At 36.1% G+C, this 15,786-nt stretch overlaps 2 protein-coding genes across 2 annotated transcripts in view; one reads left to right on the forward strand and one right to left on the reverse strand.

Annotated features, from left to right (window-relative positions):
• Nucleotides 1-935: 935 nt before the first annotated feature.
• On the forward strand, nt 936-9,128 carry LOC135720485 (kelch domain-containing protein 1-like). Its single transcript, XM_065242632.2, has 13 exons — nt 936-1,090; nt 1,262-1,332; nt 1,570-1,687; nt 2,295-2,407; nt 2,610-2,694; nt 3,705-3,803; nt 3,909-3,983; nt 4,157-4,215; nt 4,715-4,827; nt 4,903-4,975; nt 5,066-5,150; nt 7,360-7,439; nt 8,036-9,128. Exons 1-13 carry the CDS (start codon nt 989-991, stop codon nt 8,154-8,156), a joined length of 1,194 nt encoding a protein of 397 aa, XP_065098704.1. The 5' UTR covers nt 936-988; the 3' UTR covers nt 8,157-9,128.
• Nucleotides 9,129-11,832: 2,704 nt separating this feature from the next.
• Nucleotides 11,833-15,786, reverse strand: part of LOC135720486 (LIM and SH3 domain protein 1-like) — an 18,716-nt gene continuing 14,762 nt past the window's right edge. Inside the window, exons 5-8 of the mRNA XM_065242633.2 lie at nt 15,699-15,786; nt 13,429-13,504; nt 13,247-13,344; nt 11,833-12,978 (exon numbers count right to left, since the gene is read on the reverse strand). Of these exons, the coding sequence (XP_065098705.1) occupies nt 12,805-12,978; nt 13,247-13,344; nt 13,429-13,504; nt 15,699-15,786 (436 nt within the window). The 3' untranslated portion in view covers nt 11,833-12,804. The remainder of the gene's footprint in view (nt 12,979-13,246; nt 13,345-13,428; nt 13,505-15,698) is intronic.

Here is a 15,786-nt window from a genome sequence, read left to right on the forward strand (position 1 = left end):
AACAGCGTTTCTCCTTTTCCGTAGACAATGCAGTGTTTAGAGATACACAACAATGGTGTAGATATCACCTCCCTCTCTTAAATGAATGAAAACTTCATTTCCTTTGGGTGCCGTGGTGTTTTAACTTAAACAAATCCTGATCCAAGCCTAGATAAAACAGCAGAGGAACTATGGTTAATAAAACTTTGTTAAAGACCCCAAAGAGAAGCTTATGGCGGCATGAATTAGCTTCTTGTTGGTCAGTTGCGAATGCTATTAATAGACATTCTTGTAGAAAAAAAATGCTTTTTATTAAAAGAAAAATCTGTGTAAAATATTGAATATTCTGGTCTGTTTTTCTAAAAGAAATGGGATCTACACAAAGGACAGTCAGCTGTACTTGTGAAAAATCTGCCATTAATCGACACAATTGCTTGTATTAGAAAATTGTGACATCTACTGGTTAAAAGAAGAAGTGCAGTTGCGGCGTATTATAGTTTTTTATATTAGTACGTGGTAGTGTTGTAAAATGTTAAATGTATACTTACTGTATAGTTACAGTTTGAGTGTTTTTCCTAAAATTTTACAGATGTACCTGAAGTAATTACAGTTTTTTTAAACACTTATTTTACACAATTATTTATGCCACAGTTTATTCATTTAAAATTATTTTTATTTTTTATTTTATGAAGGATATAAACTGGCAACTACTATTGTTAACTTGTAGGCAAGTGTAGACTGACTTGTTAAATATACTGCTCATTGGATTTTGAGACATAAATACTTCCATTGTCTTAATACTCCGATATAAGTATGATTTAGGAAAATATCCCGGACAAGTTTCGTAAAAACATTTAAATCCCCATTGACATTCTCCAAACCAAGTGTAAAGTCCAGCCCCTAACTGTGGCAGTATCATCAATTTGTTGTGTTTCCTGTTTCAGAGTGCAGTCTCTGTAAACATTGAAGCAGCTGATGTCTCCGCGCTTATTGCTGCTGGAGCGCAATCATGATAAGTGAAGAAAAAGCGCGAGTCTCGTCGTCTCTTGCGCGGAGCGACCACATCTCTTTTCTGGATGGAAACACACTGTACGTCTGGGGTGGATGTCGGGTGAGAATAATAAACATTGCTTTTTTATTTATTTCCTTTGTAATCCAAGAAGTATTAAATAACTTAAACTAGACTTGTTTGTTTAAAAGTCTGTAATGTGCCGTACTGTTTGTGTCTGGTACGCATTTATTTCAAACATTACATGATCTACTTTTTCTTTAAACTTTTCAGTGTGTGGATGGAAAAGAAATTTGTCATCCCAGTGATGAGATCTTGCTTTATGATATGGAGAGTGGAGCCTGGTAAGATCTGTTTTACTTTCAGTTATTTGTCTTTCCTGAATATCTTACACGTAACTCTGCGCCAAACAGTATAGTTTCATGTCAACATATTACATTACATTTTAAACAGCAGTTGTTCACTATAATGAGGAAGCAGGTAGTACCAGAGTTTCTCAGCTGTGGCTACCATTATCAACATAAGTCAACAACATTTCCCCCTGTGTTTTAATTCTGTGTATATGCGCGTGTGTATGACAGGTCCCACAGGCTTATGGGCGGAGAGGTTCCTCCTATCTTATCACAGACATGTGGAGCATATCTTCAGGGTGTTCTTTACATTTTTGGGGGTTGTGAGCGCAGTGGCTACACCAACCAGGTAAGCTTAGGAATGCTAACAAAGCAAGATAACTTCATCAACACGTACATCAACAGAAGAAGATCAACGGGTTTGTCCAGGGCATATTCAGGGTTATACGTAATACACATCTATTGTTTGTTGCCTTTCGGAAATGTCAGCATAATACAAATATTATGCTATTTGTATCCTTATTTTTCCCAAATGTGGCTTTTAGCCACAAATAATATTTACTTTAAAGGATGTTCGATGTATTCATTGGTTATTACATTTGGGCAAATATGATGAACAAAGCCTCAGTTAAAGGGAAACTCCACCTCCCGCAAAAAAATATTTTGGAGTGTTCTTCTTGCTTCCCTGTAATTGATATACAGCGAGAACAAAGATGTGTATTATTACGCACTTCCTTTGATAGAACATCAGTATTTCAGGTTTTTTGATCATCCAGCATCTTAAAATTTCAGAAATATCCGCAACGATGTGATTTGTTGTCCGAGTATGCCACAGAAAGTGAAGGAATACATGGAAAATGCTTTTTACAGATCTCATCAAAGCTGCTAGTGTCATTTGCCTTGTGAGTGAAAACTTCACCACTTCTGTTTAAGATCTTGCTGGTCTGTTATGACAGATGTACTGTGTTGACCTCTCGGACGGAGAATACAACTGGAGAAAAGTGACGGAAACAGTGGGAACGACTCCATCTCCTAGGATCAGACATTCCTGTTGGGTCTACAGAAACAGGTAACATGGTAACAGCCGCACAGCTTTCTATACAGACATACTGTGCGACCCAGAATTTGCATATTTGCAAAAATGTATTTGCAAACAGTATCAAAGCTCAAGCACCATATTCATCACATTTCATATAATCTTTATATCATACCTTCTCAATGTGTATAACAATAAGTTCAGGAATAGCAGTGTCAGTTTGTGTCATTCTTAGGCTTATCTACTTTGGCGGATACAGCGGCAAAATGGTCAGAGAGATCAACAACTCCAAGAAATTTATAGTGGATGAGACTTCCTGGGTAAGCAAAAAATTTTGGAAGTGGATTTGCGCTAAAGTTGTAGTCAAGCTAATCTCACAGGAATTTGTGAGTTGTCTAATTTGTACGAATTGGTACAAAGTGAATCATACAAAAACGTACGATTTATTCGAAAAAAAAAAAAAATAATGAAACCCCACCCATAACCCTGACATCACAGGGGTTAAACTTAGCAAATCATACAAAAACATATGAATGTGGGAGACTGTCTTCCAAAAATAACGACCTAATAGTTTGTTCGTGCAAGCACCATATTACAACGTCAAGGTACGTGTAAGGGATTAGTGCCCTCTATTGACCAATAGCTTATACAAACTGTGTTTACGTTTGAAGGTGTTATACGTCAGATGAGACACATTTTATTTTCTGTATTTGTAATTTATGTTTCATAAACATTTATGGTTATGGGATAAAAGAGATTCCAGTCAAACATAAACCAATTAAAGCATGACGCATTTGGTCACGACAAATACCGCCAGACACACGAGAGCCAATGCTATTTCACAATCAAAAGTGATGTATCATTACTTCTTCTGGCGTCAGTTTTTGAACAAGTGTACATCAGATATTTTACAGTGAATTGTGACCACTTTTGTGCCTTTTCCTCATATAAACTGATTGTTTGACCTCTGTATTTGTATTGTGACTGTTTTGTATACTGTTTTATTATCATATAATAAATAATGCCTCAATACTGTGATATATAAATACACATAATCCTGGCAGTTAAAATTGAAAATCATATCCCATTGCAGGTCATCATGGCAAAATTATATCGCAAAATATAATTTCATACCCCATTGTATTAATTTTCACCTGCTGCCGGTAGAGGCCCTAATTTGGTAAACACATCTGTTTGCTTTAATGTGCTGGCATGAATTAATATGTGCTGGCATGAATTAATATGAATTGCCACCTTGTAATAAAACGTAAAAATTGGCATGAGATTGTATTAGTTGTAGTACAGGAATTCATACATGCTCTCTTCACAGACAACAATCGGGTCGGATGTTTTCCAGTTTTGGGGATGGAATAATGAAGTACACATGTTTGAACCTGAGTCAGCCACTTGGACAGAACCACATACCCAGGTAAAAGAGAATGGAAATCGCAGATGTTTGCGTCTCTTAACCATGAATATGAATATATGACTGTATACATAGTTTTTTCATGCTGTCTGGATCCACTTGTTGCAGGGCCAATCTCCAGAACCCAGATCGTCCCATGCAAGTGCTACTTTAGGTCATAAGGGCTACGTGTGCGGAGGTCTGGTAAGATGGTATCACACCTGGTTAACACATTTGTTTTGAGATCTAACCTTTTGAATTGTAATATTGCAGTTGTATTTTAATAAACAGATTGTACAGCAAATCATAAAAAAGTACAAAAATGTTTAAATAAATTCCTTATAAAATATTTTAAAAAATCCCATTTGTCAATTCAGGAAACGCAGACGATAGACATTCATTGTTTAGATCTGGTGACGTGGATGTGGACACAAATGTGAGTGCTTAAAGTGTTTATTATTATCTGACCAAAAATCTTACAGTATGTTAACGTGATAGACGTGGTATAATATGTATTGTACTGTATGTAGAGGCCTTTGAGTGCTTTATGGGCGCAGTTCGCACCTTTCAAGTAGATGGTGTGCACAAAAAGTGGTTTCGGTCATGCAGAAATGTCAGCCACAGCTTTAGATAGTTATACGTGTGACTAAGAAAATCACATAAGAGTATGCACCTAAATTAAACAGTGAGAAAATTATATAAGTCTTGTTAAAGGTCAGCACACTAGCTAGTTGTCAGAAAGATTTATCATGAATATACAAAACGTTTAGTTTACTAATACTAAAGACATACCAATAAAACATTTCATAGTGTTTGACTTTATAGGATCAACAGTCGACTTTGGTTGTATGGCGTAGGTCTGTTTAGCTGAATTATTAAACAGTCTGTTAAGCAAAGTCAGTCATAAATCTTTTTTTTTTCCTTTTTAAACCCAGTGACCATCAAGCTGGGACTCTCCCACGAGGTCGTACTCTTCACACACTCACAGCCATCTCAGATCACAAACTCTTCCTGTTTGGGGGTCTCAGTACTTACGGGGACGTTCTCAGTAAGTTTTACAAACATTGGCGTGTGTAAATAAACGTGACAACTTTTGTAAACACTTTGTATTTCTTTTGTCTAGGTGATGGGTGGGAATTCAACACTATAACAAAAGAATGGAAAGCGAGAAACCACACGCACAAAGACAAACCCAGGTAGAGTAGTTGTAATACTGTCTTGTGTGTGTATATTTGGCCTGCATCAGTCTTATATTGCGTCTCATCATTACCCATCTCTGAACTCAGGCTATGGCATTCTGCCCACAAGGGGAGAGATGGTGATGTAGTCGTTTTCGGAGGAAGCCAGACCTTCACCTTTTTCATGGATTCAGTATGTATGGTCTGCACAAAAAAGATGGATAATTCAAGAAGTGTATACAGTTTTTATAAGCACAGTGAATATTCTCATACTCTGGTTCTGCTTCAAAGGTCAGGTCTGAAGCTCAGCTTTTGAGCCATAATCCTAAAGCTTTAAACTGATTTTGAAACAGTGTGTTACAGTATGTAAAACCAGTGCACGGAGGTGAAACTAAGAGCATTGAACATACCAGTTTACATTGGATACTGCTTAATGAACCGATAAGGAGTGTTACGTATGAGTGTTGACTCAACAGTTACATGACACATTAGCTCAGGACTTGCTGGGAAATGCGGACTTTGGTTAGTTAGAATTCATCCAGGATGAAGAATTAGTTTAAAAGTTGTTTAATGGTACTGGTTAAGGATTCTGCTAAAACAATAATCTGTTATAAAACATCAGAGTGCAGTATATTGAAAGGAATAGACTAAATAAAATATACTGAAAGAATTTGTAAATAAAGTTTTTGTCATGAATTACTCACCCTCGTGTCGTTCCGCCCCCTTAAGCGATTCGCTTATCTTCAAAACACAAATTAAGATATTTTTGATGAAATCCGAGAGCTTTCTGACCCACCCATAGACACCAATGCAACTACCACATTTAAAGCAATTTTTCAGCTTTATAATGGCTTTGGATTTGTCTTACAAAATCTAACTTTGGAAGATTGCAATTACTTAGTAACTGGATGGATTAGTTTTTAAGGATGGATACACTTTTTGTAGCTTTAAAGGGGACAGAGAATGAAAAACCATTTTTACCTTGTCTTTGTTGAATAATGGTAGTCTACCCGCATTCACAAACATACAAAATGTGCTAGACATGCTAAACATCTCAGTCTTATATAAATTGTTCGTTTAGAAATGTCAGCCAGAAAATGGCCCAATCTGAAAAACTGATGCTTATGACATCACAGGCATCTAACTGCCCCTCTACTTTAAAATTATTGGCTACATTTTTCGAGTGGCAGCAAAGTCAGCCAATCAGTAATGAGATTGCAAGTTAAACCAGTAGGGGGAGCCAAATAGGTGCAAAACCACTTGTTTAAAATCCCCTTCCCTAATAGAGCTTTCTGAGAGAGGTTTTTAGGAAGCTTCTAAGGCATTACAGACCCAAACAAAAAATTTTTTGTCATGTCACATCACAGAACAAGGATAAATACCCCGTTCAATCATTCTATGTCACCTTTAAAAAATGGGGCACTATCTAATGCCATTATAAAGCTGAAAAAAAGCAAGGGTATTTTTTAACTATGATGTAGAGGTAGACCGATTCGTCTATCTGCAAAATATCCATACTGATAGTTTTTCCAAGTTGGGTTCGTTAGTCCATATCATCATGAAATAATTGCTTTGCTGAATAGATGCTGCATTAGCAAAGAAACAACAGCAGAAACCTAAGTTTATCGTCAATGCTGACAGGATGCGGATATTAGTAGGACCTTAAACAGTTACACAAAAATACACGCAGATAAATCCAACCCAAAATTTTAATGTCATGATTATTACAATCGATTTGCATTAGTTTATATCCAGCTGGTTACTTTTATGCATGATTTATCCATATTTTAAATTAAAGGTCCTGTTCTTTCTGTGTTTTTGAAGCTTTGATTATGTTTATAGTGGGCAATATAACATGTGTTCATGTTTCACATGTAAAAAAAACGCAGTATTTTTCACACTTGCCTGTATAGCGCTGTTTTCACTATCCTCAAAACGGGCTGATGTCTTCCTTGTTCTGTGAAGTCCCTCCTTCAGAAATACGTAACAAGTTGTGATTGTGTAGCTTGATTCGATAGCAGCTAAAAGTATTTACTTCAATAATTATTAATATTATTTATATATTTATTTAATTTAGCACATTTTCTTGGTTCAGTGCTGTTGTTTTATTACTTTTGTAATACATTTCAGCACTGTTTTACTTTTAGTGTTATGTTTTTTTGATCCAATGTCCATTTTAAAAACTATCGGTCAATTAATCGGTTATTGGCAAGTAGGGACTTTAATTATCGGTAAAATCCACTATTAGTCAACCTCTACTCTGATTGTTTTCGGCTGAAAGAAGCAAGTCATATACATGTCATGTACTGTAGGATGGCTTGAGGACGAGTAAAAATAGGGAAATTTTCATTTTGGGGTAAACATTTCCTTTAACCTACATTCATTTATTTGTCTGTCTGTAGGTGGTGATGCTCAGGTCTCCTTCTCAAAGCCACTGTGGTGATGTGCTGCTGTTTCAGACTCAACCATACTCGCTGTCAAGGTAAAAGTCATTCGAAACGCACACTCAAAAATCTCATGAAATAAGTCTGTGTTTGGAAACACTTCATTTGTGTCAACAGTCAAATTTTTGGGGGGAATTTACAATAATCCGGTTGTTAAGTGATGACGTAAGGCATACTGTTTCCGGGTCCAAACCTCCACTCATTTCAAGAGGAAATTATTTAAACAGCCGATTATGAGCGCTATTTATTAATATCACACATTTAAGTGAACCTTTTTATAAACTTGCGTGTAAACTTCAGTTACAGGCTCCCAGAATCAAAGACAGCAATATATAAATATTTCATAAAAAATCCACACATCCATAAATCCATGTCTGGTCATCTCGAATTTTGTTATGGAGATAAAAATTGGGATCGGGTGTTTTTGATAAGTTTTCATTATGATACGAGTGTATTATAGCCGTGATTTTGTGCTATTTCTCTATGACATCTGTGAGCGGTTGGACCCGGAAGCGGCACATGTCAGACTTAACAACCGGATAAGACATAAACCTTTCATAAATATATGTAAGATATTTTGTGTGCTTATGTGATACGAACATTTTTACCTTAACATATGGAATTTCCTGTTTAGATTATGTGAGGACAGCATAGGAAAACAAACAGTATCTGTCCAAGAGCAAATGTCGTGGTTACCTGCCAAACTTCAGAAGACAATTGGCAAAAGGATATCCTACTTTATGGACAATCCTTAAAAATGAATATGCACTTACCTTTAAGTTTACAAGGACAGTTCTCATTTCTTGATTTAAAGTATGAATGTTTCTATCCTAATCAAGGCATGTTTATTTATAGATAGCTTATCACAATGCATATTGTTTCAGAGCAGCTTCACAGAAATGTGTCTCAATGTTTTAATAGCATTCCAATCAATTCAATACACTTGAATGTAGATATATAAACAATGTAGATAAGAATATAAGATAATTATTGACATTCTAGATAAAACCACATTTTAACTGTAAATACCTCTTTTGTCTGTTTTCAGAAAATATGTGTTTTTGTTTAGGATTAAACTTTAATATATTCGTAGATATTTAGGAAACATGCCAAGTTCACATATCTGTTTCTCTGAAAAACATTATTCTCTTTTTGATGTTTTTTTTTGTTGTTGTTTGTTGAAATTTGTGTTTTTGATTTGATCTGTGTGATCCCGCCCACTGCTAATTTATCCAATAGTGTATTTTCACAGCTTGGTTGCCAGTTATTACCGTAACTTAAATCAGGAGTTCTCAACCTTTTCCACTTCAAAGCCCCCCTATTGTCCACAACAGTATTTGGAGGCCCTCCACCTATAAATTTTACCAAATGAAATACACTAGAGCTTCACTTTAAAAAAAAATATTTGTTGGTTTAACTTAAAAAAGTGTTTGTGCTGCCTTAAAAGTGAGCGGAGTTAATAAAAGTTAGTAAAAAAAGTAGTTAATTCAACATTTTAACTAAGTTAACTTATTTTTTTAAAAACTAAACTTGAATTACAGTGGGTATAGAAAAGAATCACCCCCCTTTAAAATAATCACATTTTGTTGCTTTGAAGCCTAAATTGAAGACAGACACAGTTTTTGTTTCATTCAGCTGTATTTACTCAGTGTAATATCATCCAAGTGATTTAAATCCAACATATCAGAAAATTAAATAATAAAAAAACATAATCACTGAGTTGGAAAAAGAATCACCCCCTTGTTTCAGTATTTTGTTGAGCCACCTTTTGCTTTAATTACAGCCTTTAGTCTGTTGGGATATGTCTCTACTAACTTTGCACATCTAGACGTTGCAATATTTGACCACTTTTCTTTGCAGAACCGCTCCAATTCAGTTAAATTTGATGGTGACCGTTTGTGGACTGCTGTTTTCAAGTCATTCCACAAATTTTCAATGGGGTTTAAGTCTGGGCTCTGACTAGGCCATGCAAGGACATTCACCTTTTTGTCCTTCAACCACTGTGTGGTCAGTTTTGCTGTGTGCTTTGGGTCATTGTCATGTTGGAAGGTAAATCTTCTTCCCATTGACAACTTTCTGGCAGAGAGCAGCAGATTTTCCTCAAGAATTTGACGGTATTTTGCCCCATCCATTTTTCCTTCTATCCTGACAAGTTCTCCAGTCCCTGCTGCAGAGAAACAACCCCATAACATGATATTACCACCTCCATGCTTTACAGTAGGGATGGTGTTATTTGGATGGTGAGCTGTATTGGATTTTCGCCAGACATATTGTTTGGCGTTGAGGCCAAATAATTCAATTTTAGTCTCATCTGACCATAACACCTTTTTCCACGTGGCCTTCTTCAAGGTGCGTTTTGGCAAAGCTCAGTCGTGACTGAATTTGGCCTTTCTTGAGGAGTGGCTTTTTTCTTGCAACCCTCCCATACAAGCCACATTGTTGTCACATGCACACAATGACCAGTCTTTGTCATAAATTCCTGCAACTGCTTCAGAGTTGCTGTAGGCCTCTTGGTAGCCTCTCTGACCAGTTTCCTCCTGGCTCTTTCATCCAGTTTGGAGCGACGTCCTGACGCAGGGAGGGTATGTGTTGTACCAAATACCTTCCACTTCTTAATAATAGACTTCACTGTGCTTCTAGGCACTGATAAAGCCTTTGAGATGTTTTTGTATCCATCTCCTGACTTGTGCCTCTCCACAACTTTATCCCGGAGATCTTTTGACAATGCCTTGCCACCCATAGTTGATTGTTTTCTTCAGTTGCACTACCAAGGACTGAAATGCTTCAGGAAAAGCTTGTTTCATGCTGAGCTAATCAAAATGACCACAGCTGATCACAGTTGAAAGTCAATTGGCTTTGTGTGCTATTGATAAGGTTATTTAACTACACCTGGTAGGGTTTACAAGTCATTTTTAGGAGGGGGGTGATCCTTTTTCCAACTCAGTGATTCTGTTTTTTATTTTGTATTTTTTTTCCTGACAAGTTGGTATTATATCTTTCACTTGGATGTTATAAGTTGTAAATACAGCTGAAAAAAACAAAAATCGTTTTTGTCTGTCTTCAATTCAGGCTGCAAAGCAACAAAATGTGCTTATTTTAAGGGGGGGTGATTCTTTTCTATACCCACTGTAACCCATTTTAAGGCAGCACAAACACTTACTTTCTTAAGTTGAACCAACCATTTTTTTTTTATATATTAAAAAATAAGTGTTGGCTATACAGATGTACATTTGAAAAGTTTGGTTCCAAAATGCAAAAAGTAAATCCATTTAGACAGATTTCGGTAAAAATGTGTTTTCTTTACCACGAAAGTGACAAGATGAAAACAACTGTTTTCTGTTACAAACTTATACATAGCGTCTTAACATTAAAAATTTAAATCCATAATTTGATTTTCAAAGATTTATTATTAAAAAAAAGATTATTGTCCACAAAATGCAGCATGAATTTTTTTTCTTCAAAATGCTATATATCTATTGAATCAATATATAAATGTGCATTCATCTTTGCCATGTTATATTTATTTAGTTGACTAGTGGTATACACTGATTAAAAAAAAAGAAACATTAATAGCATTAAACAAACCAGTTACTTTGTCATTTTAAGAACACTGTCATTGCTGCTGTCATCCTTGGGATTTCGTCACTGAACTTTTATGACAGCGATCAGCTGTAAAGTGTTATTTTGTTTTTGTTTGTTTTTTGAACATGAAGTACAAAGTAGATGAGGAAAACTAGGATTCGTGTGTATTCAACGCACCGTCCTTAATGTTTACAATGCTTGGAATGGTGGGCTGTGATTTGTTGAGCGGATTTATTGCATTCTGCAGAGAAGGAGGACTGGCGTTTATCACGTTTTGAGAAAAAAAGTTGACAGAATAACACGCTGGACCAAATTCAATACTGATTTTGGTGGCAACTCATTTTTTTGAAATGGCGTTTAATCGCATTTTGGAACCAAACTCTTAATTTGTTACAAAATAACAAGAACTATCTTGATATTTACTTGTTTTAGCTGATTGTTGCTGTTTTTAATCTTATTTAGACTTGTATTCATATTTTAAATAATTTTAAGGCCCCTTTGAAAGTTTGCAAAGGCCCCCGCACCCTGGTTGAGAAACACTGATTTAAATGACACCGCAATGGCTCATAAATGCAACGTTCAATGGATGCAGCCTTCAAAATGAGCCACATATTGATTTGGGTAGTTTGTAAATGAAAAAGTGAAAATGATTCGATAAATCTACAGTGTAAGGCTCAATGATTTCCATCGTCAGTTGTAGGTGTCTGGCAACCCATGTGAGTGTTAAGTCTGAGCGACTGGAAAAATTTCTCCAATAGTTTGAATTTAGACGGTGGCTCCCAATTTCAACCTCTAGATGTCATTAATACATACTGCCTTTTAAATGCACTTTATGTAATACCAGCCATATGTTTGATAATCATTTTATTATTTGCATGTATTACAAAAGCAATTGTCACAATGAAATAAACTTGTTTATTTGAGGTAAAATACAATTCATACTCAATTTTATGTAATAAAATAATACACTTCCCCTTTCATTGATTTAATCATCACTTTATTATTCAATATAATGGGTTGGAATGATTTGTTACAAAATAACAATGGAATGATAAAAAAATGTTGATTGTACTATACAGTTTTTTATAACTCTTTTTTTAAAACCTCATTATTCTGTGGTTCATCTCTTTCAGTGTTTTACTGTACCGAGAAAACAACAATATTTTCATATAAATGCAATTTTTTTTGGTAATTCCCTCCAAGTGCATAATAAAGGCAGAGGGAGTTGTTTGCGGTAAAAAGATCACCGTTTAAGACTTTATACTGTTTAAGACATAACATGATGAAGGTTGTCCATTCATATGGCTATTTTATAATATTTTCATGTAATGTTACAAATTTCCCAGCAGATTGTACAACCCTAACATACTGTTTGGCATCGCTCATTTATCTTCAAATAGGGCCAAGGTAAGTTTGACCCACTTCATGGCGGTTTAAAAATCAAAGACAGAGAACGGACTGCTGACTTTTAATACGGCATTAAAGCAATGCACGACTTCACCACGTAAAACTATGCAGCATTGCAGGGAGAGCTTAAAAATGAAAGCTAAAAGTAAAAACAAAAAGCCAAATTAAAAAAAAAATTAAAATCACGCTTGCTGATTTGTCCTAAGCTTATTAGCCTTGTCAGTCTAACTAAAGCCTAGATGTTTGGTTTAGTTCTTCTGTCTTGTTTCAGGTCAGGATAAACTTAAAATGACATATACAAGGTGGAAAATAAGAAAAAAATGACGTAACTATAAATGTCGTGCTCATTCATATATCTGCCCCTCCGATATACCTTTCATTCTCTATGTCCAAGGACCCCACCCATTCTTTGCCTCAGATTGCTTCAACGTAATTGGCCGGAAGCATTCCCTGCTGTCCCGTGCGCTCCACACGACCAAACATCCACCCTTCATCAATCTGCTGCACGTCCACTATCAAGTCACCATCTGCAAACGAGACCTCATCCTCATCTGCAGCGGCGTAATCGTAAACTGCTCTATAGCGCTTCTGTAGAAAGAGATTTAACAAGATTAAGTAGGAAGGACTTCTGGAAAACATGGCAAAAATTAAAGGGACAGCTTACCTATAAATAAATATTATGATTTGTATACATGTTTATCTTCTGTGGAAGCTTAACATTGCTCTTTTTATACAAGAAAGTCTGTTTTATGGGTTTGTCATATAAATAAAGGTTTTGGACGAACTATTTAGCTCCTTTCTACATCATAGTAGTATCATGATTTTTTTCAAAAATGAAACCAGAAAAATCTCTTACCCCACCACCAGAGGGCAGAGGAGGAGCAGCAGCTGCAGAACGCGCAGGCGGTGGATCAAAGTTGTAGCTCGGAGTCTGAGGTTGCTGCTGTTGATAGCCTAGACGCAAACCAAGAATGCACACGTCAGAGTTTGCAAAATTAATTCATCTTAGTACAGCCACTTATGTGTATCCATGCATACTTTGATTAGGGTAGGCTTCAGTGGGTGAGCTCTCTCCTCCCATTCGACCTTTTTCATAATCCTCATGATATTTTATCTGTAAAGCAAGACAAGGAAAGTTTGTTTATATAGTACACAAAGGAAATTTAAATTAAAATATAATAAGAAACACTAACAAGGAACCCATGAAATGCTTTGACATGAACTTTATGTTTCTTTACTGTTCTACCACGTGGCTGTTCAATGCTTTATTCTGATTGGCTGAGAATGTTCCATGGGTGTTGATTATGTTTTTGTAAACTGCACACCTAACCTGTAAAATATCTTAAAAATAGGCACCCGAGCAATGTTTGTGCCAACTGTGGTATAAAGGGAATAATTGACTCCGGTCCTTTGAATTATTTGAAATTAATGCAGACCTGCGGTGTAACGGCACGATGTGGGTGCGCATTGTTTTCTTATAATTCAACGGCCCGTTGTCAATTATTCCTTACTTATACCACGGGGCTGTTGAATGCTTTATTGTGATTGGTTGAGAAATGTTCCATGGGCATACATTATTTTTCAATATATGCACACCTATCCTGTCAAATGCCTTAAAGGGACTTCACTTGTTTTGAAAATATGCTCGTTTTCCAGCTCCCCTAGAGTTAAACATTTGATTCTTACCTTTTTAAATCCATTCAGCTGATCTTCGGGTCTGCTGCTAGCACTTTTAGCATAGCTTAGCACAATCCATTGAATCTGATTTAGCATCGCGCCTAAAATAGGTAAAATATCAAAACTCTTTGGCCATTTAAAACTTGACTCTTCTGTAATTACATCGTGTACCAAGACTGACAGAAAATTAAAATTTGTGATTTTCTAGGCAGTTATGGCTAGGAACTATATTCTCATTCTGGCATAATGCAGCCATGTTACAGCAGCAAAGTCCTTGACTATTACGCCCGAATGAGAATATAGTTCCTAGCCATATCTGCCTAGAAAATCACAACTTTTAATTTTCCGTCAGTTTTAGTACACGATGTAACTACAAAGGAGTCAAGTTTTAAATAGGAAAAATATCAAAACTCTTTGGTTATTTTTAAGGCGCAATGCTAATGGTCTAATCAGATTCAATGAATTGTGCTAAGCTATGCTTAAAGTGCTACCGCTAGACCAGAGATCGGCTGAATGGATTCCAAAATGTTAAAAATCAAATGTTTAACTCTAGGGGAGCTGGAAAATGCATATTTTCAAAAAAAGTGAAATGTCCCTTTAAAATAACCACCCGAGCAATGTCTGTGGTTACTGTGGTACAAGAGGAATAATTGACCCGTGGTGTTACAGCACTCCGCTTCATAACGTACCGCATTACCACCTTGTGCATTATTTTCAAATAATTAAACAACCCGCTGTCAATTACTCCCTACAAATTAACCTTATGTATCTTCTATTAAACCAGGAAGTCAGTGCCACTAGACTTTAGTTTACAACAGTGCTTAGAAAATACACAACCTTGGAAAATAGATAAAAGTAATACAATTTCAGCAACATCCTTTACAAACTAGTTTCGTGAAAATTTAGTTTGGAGTGTAAGCAAAAACACTCATGCTCATAGCATATTGCAAGTGATATGCTGCTTGCTACTGCTAACCAAAGACAGATGGTATTCATAATTTTACGAGACATATTTACAGGGAATCTCTTTATTGTGTATTCACTTTATCATGTCAGCCACAAGGGGTCAGTGTGTACTACCCTGATGCCACTTCTCTTTATACTATCTCTGTTCTTAAATGACTCTACCCTTAAAGGGCCTATTCATAGACTGAGAGGAAATGACTCTTCGGCACCAGTCATGTGGTTGGAGAGTTGCTTGGCAACATTCCATGACACATAAAGATGAGGATAAAACCTCACGAGGGAGTAAAAGAGGGATGTGGAGGTGAGGAAGAGAGCAGGAAAACAAAAGGGAGTGTGTGGATTACTCAAATTATTTGGCTACTCATTACTTCTCATTGTTTAAACATTACCAGAATTGTTCACGTCGTTGCTTCCCCCTCTTGTGGTTTGAAATTATATATCTTAAATTTGAATCTAATATAGTTTCATGATGCTTTTCTGTATCTTTTGATCCATATCAGCTCAGTACCACAGAAGAAATGTCACGCAGGCTTAAAAGAACACGAGGGTGAGTAAATAACGACAAAGTGTTAGTATAAACTAGTGTTAACTAGGGTAACTCATGATGGGGGGTGAAGTGTGTGGGTTTCATTCTTATAACAGCTTCTCATATAGCAAGGTCTTACGTTGCTTATCTGATCTTGCGTTTTCTTGACCCTCTGCAGTTCTGGTGTGTCAGACACCACGCAGAATCCTTTCCCTTTGTTCTTCTCA

The sequence above is a fragment of the Paramisgurnus dabryanus genome, chromosome 1, assembly GCF_030506205.2.
Source record: "Paramisgurnus dabryanus chromosome 1, PD_genome_1.1, whole genome shotgun sequence".
In the NCBI taxonomy this organism is placed as follows: Eukaryota; Metazoa; Chordata; class Actinopteri; order Cypriniformes; family Cobitidae; genus Paramisgurnus; species Paramisgurnus dabryanus.

What these genes read in the sequence shown, in the direction of transcription:
- LOC135720485 (XM_065242632.2), top strand. Translation starts at nt 989, where the DNA reads ATGATAAGTGAAGAAAAAGCGCGAGTCTCGTCGTCTCTTGCGCGGAGC. An exon ending in GGACAGAACCACATACCCAG is followed by an intron (nt 3,804 to 3,908) that starts GTAAAAGAGAAT and finishes CACTTGTTGCAG; the next exon opens with GGCCAATCTCCAGAACCCAG. An exon ending in CAACCATACTCGCTGTCAAG is followed by an intron (nt 7,440 to 8,035) that starts GTAAAAGTCATT and finishes TTTCCTGTTTAG; the next exon opens with ATTATGTGAGGACAGCATAG.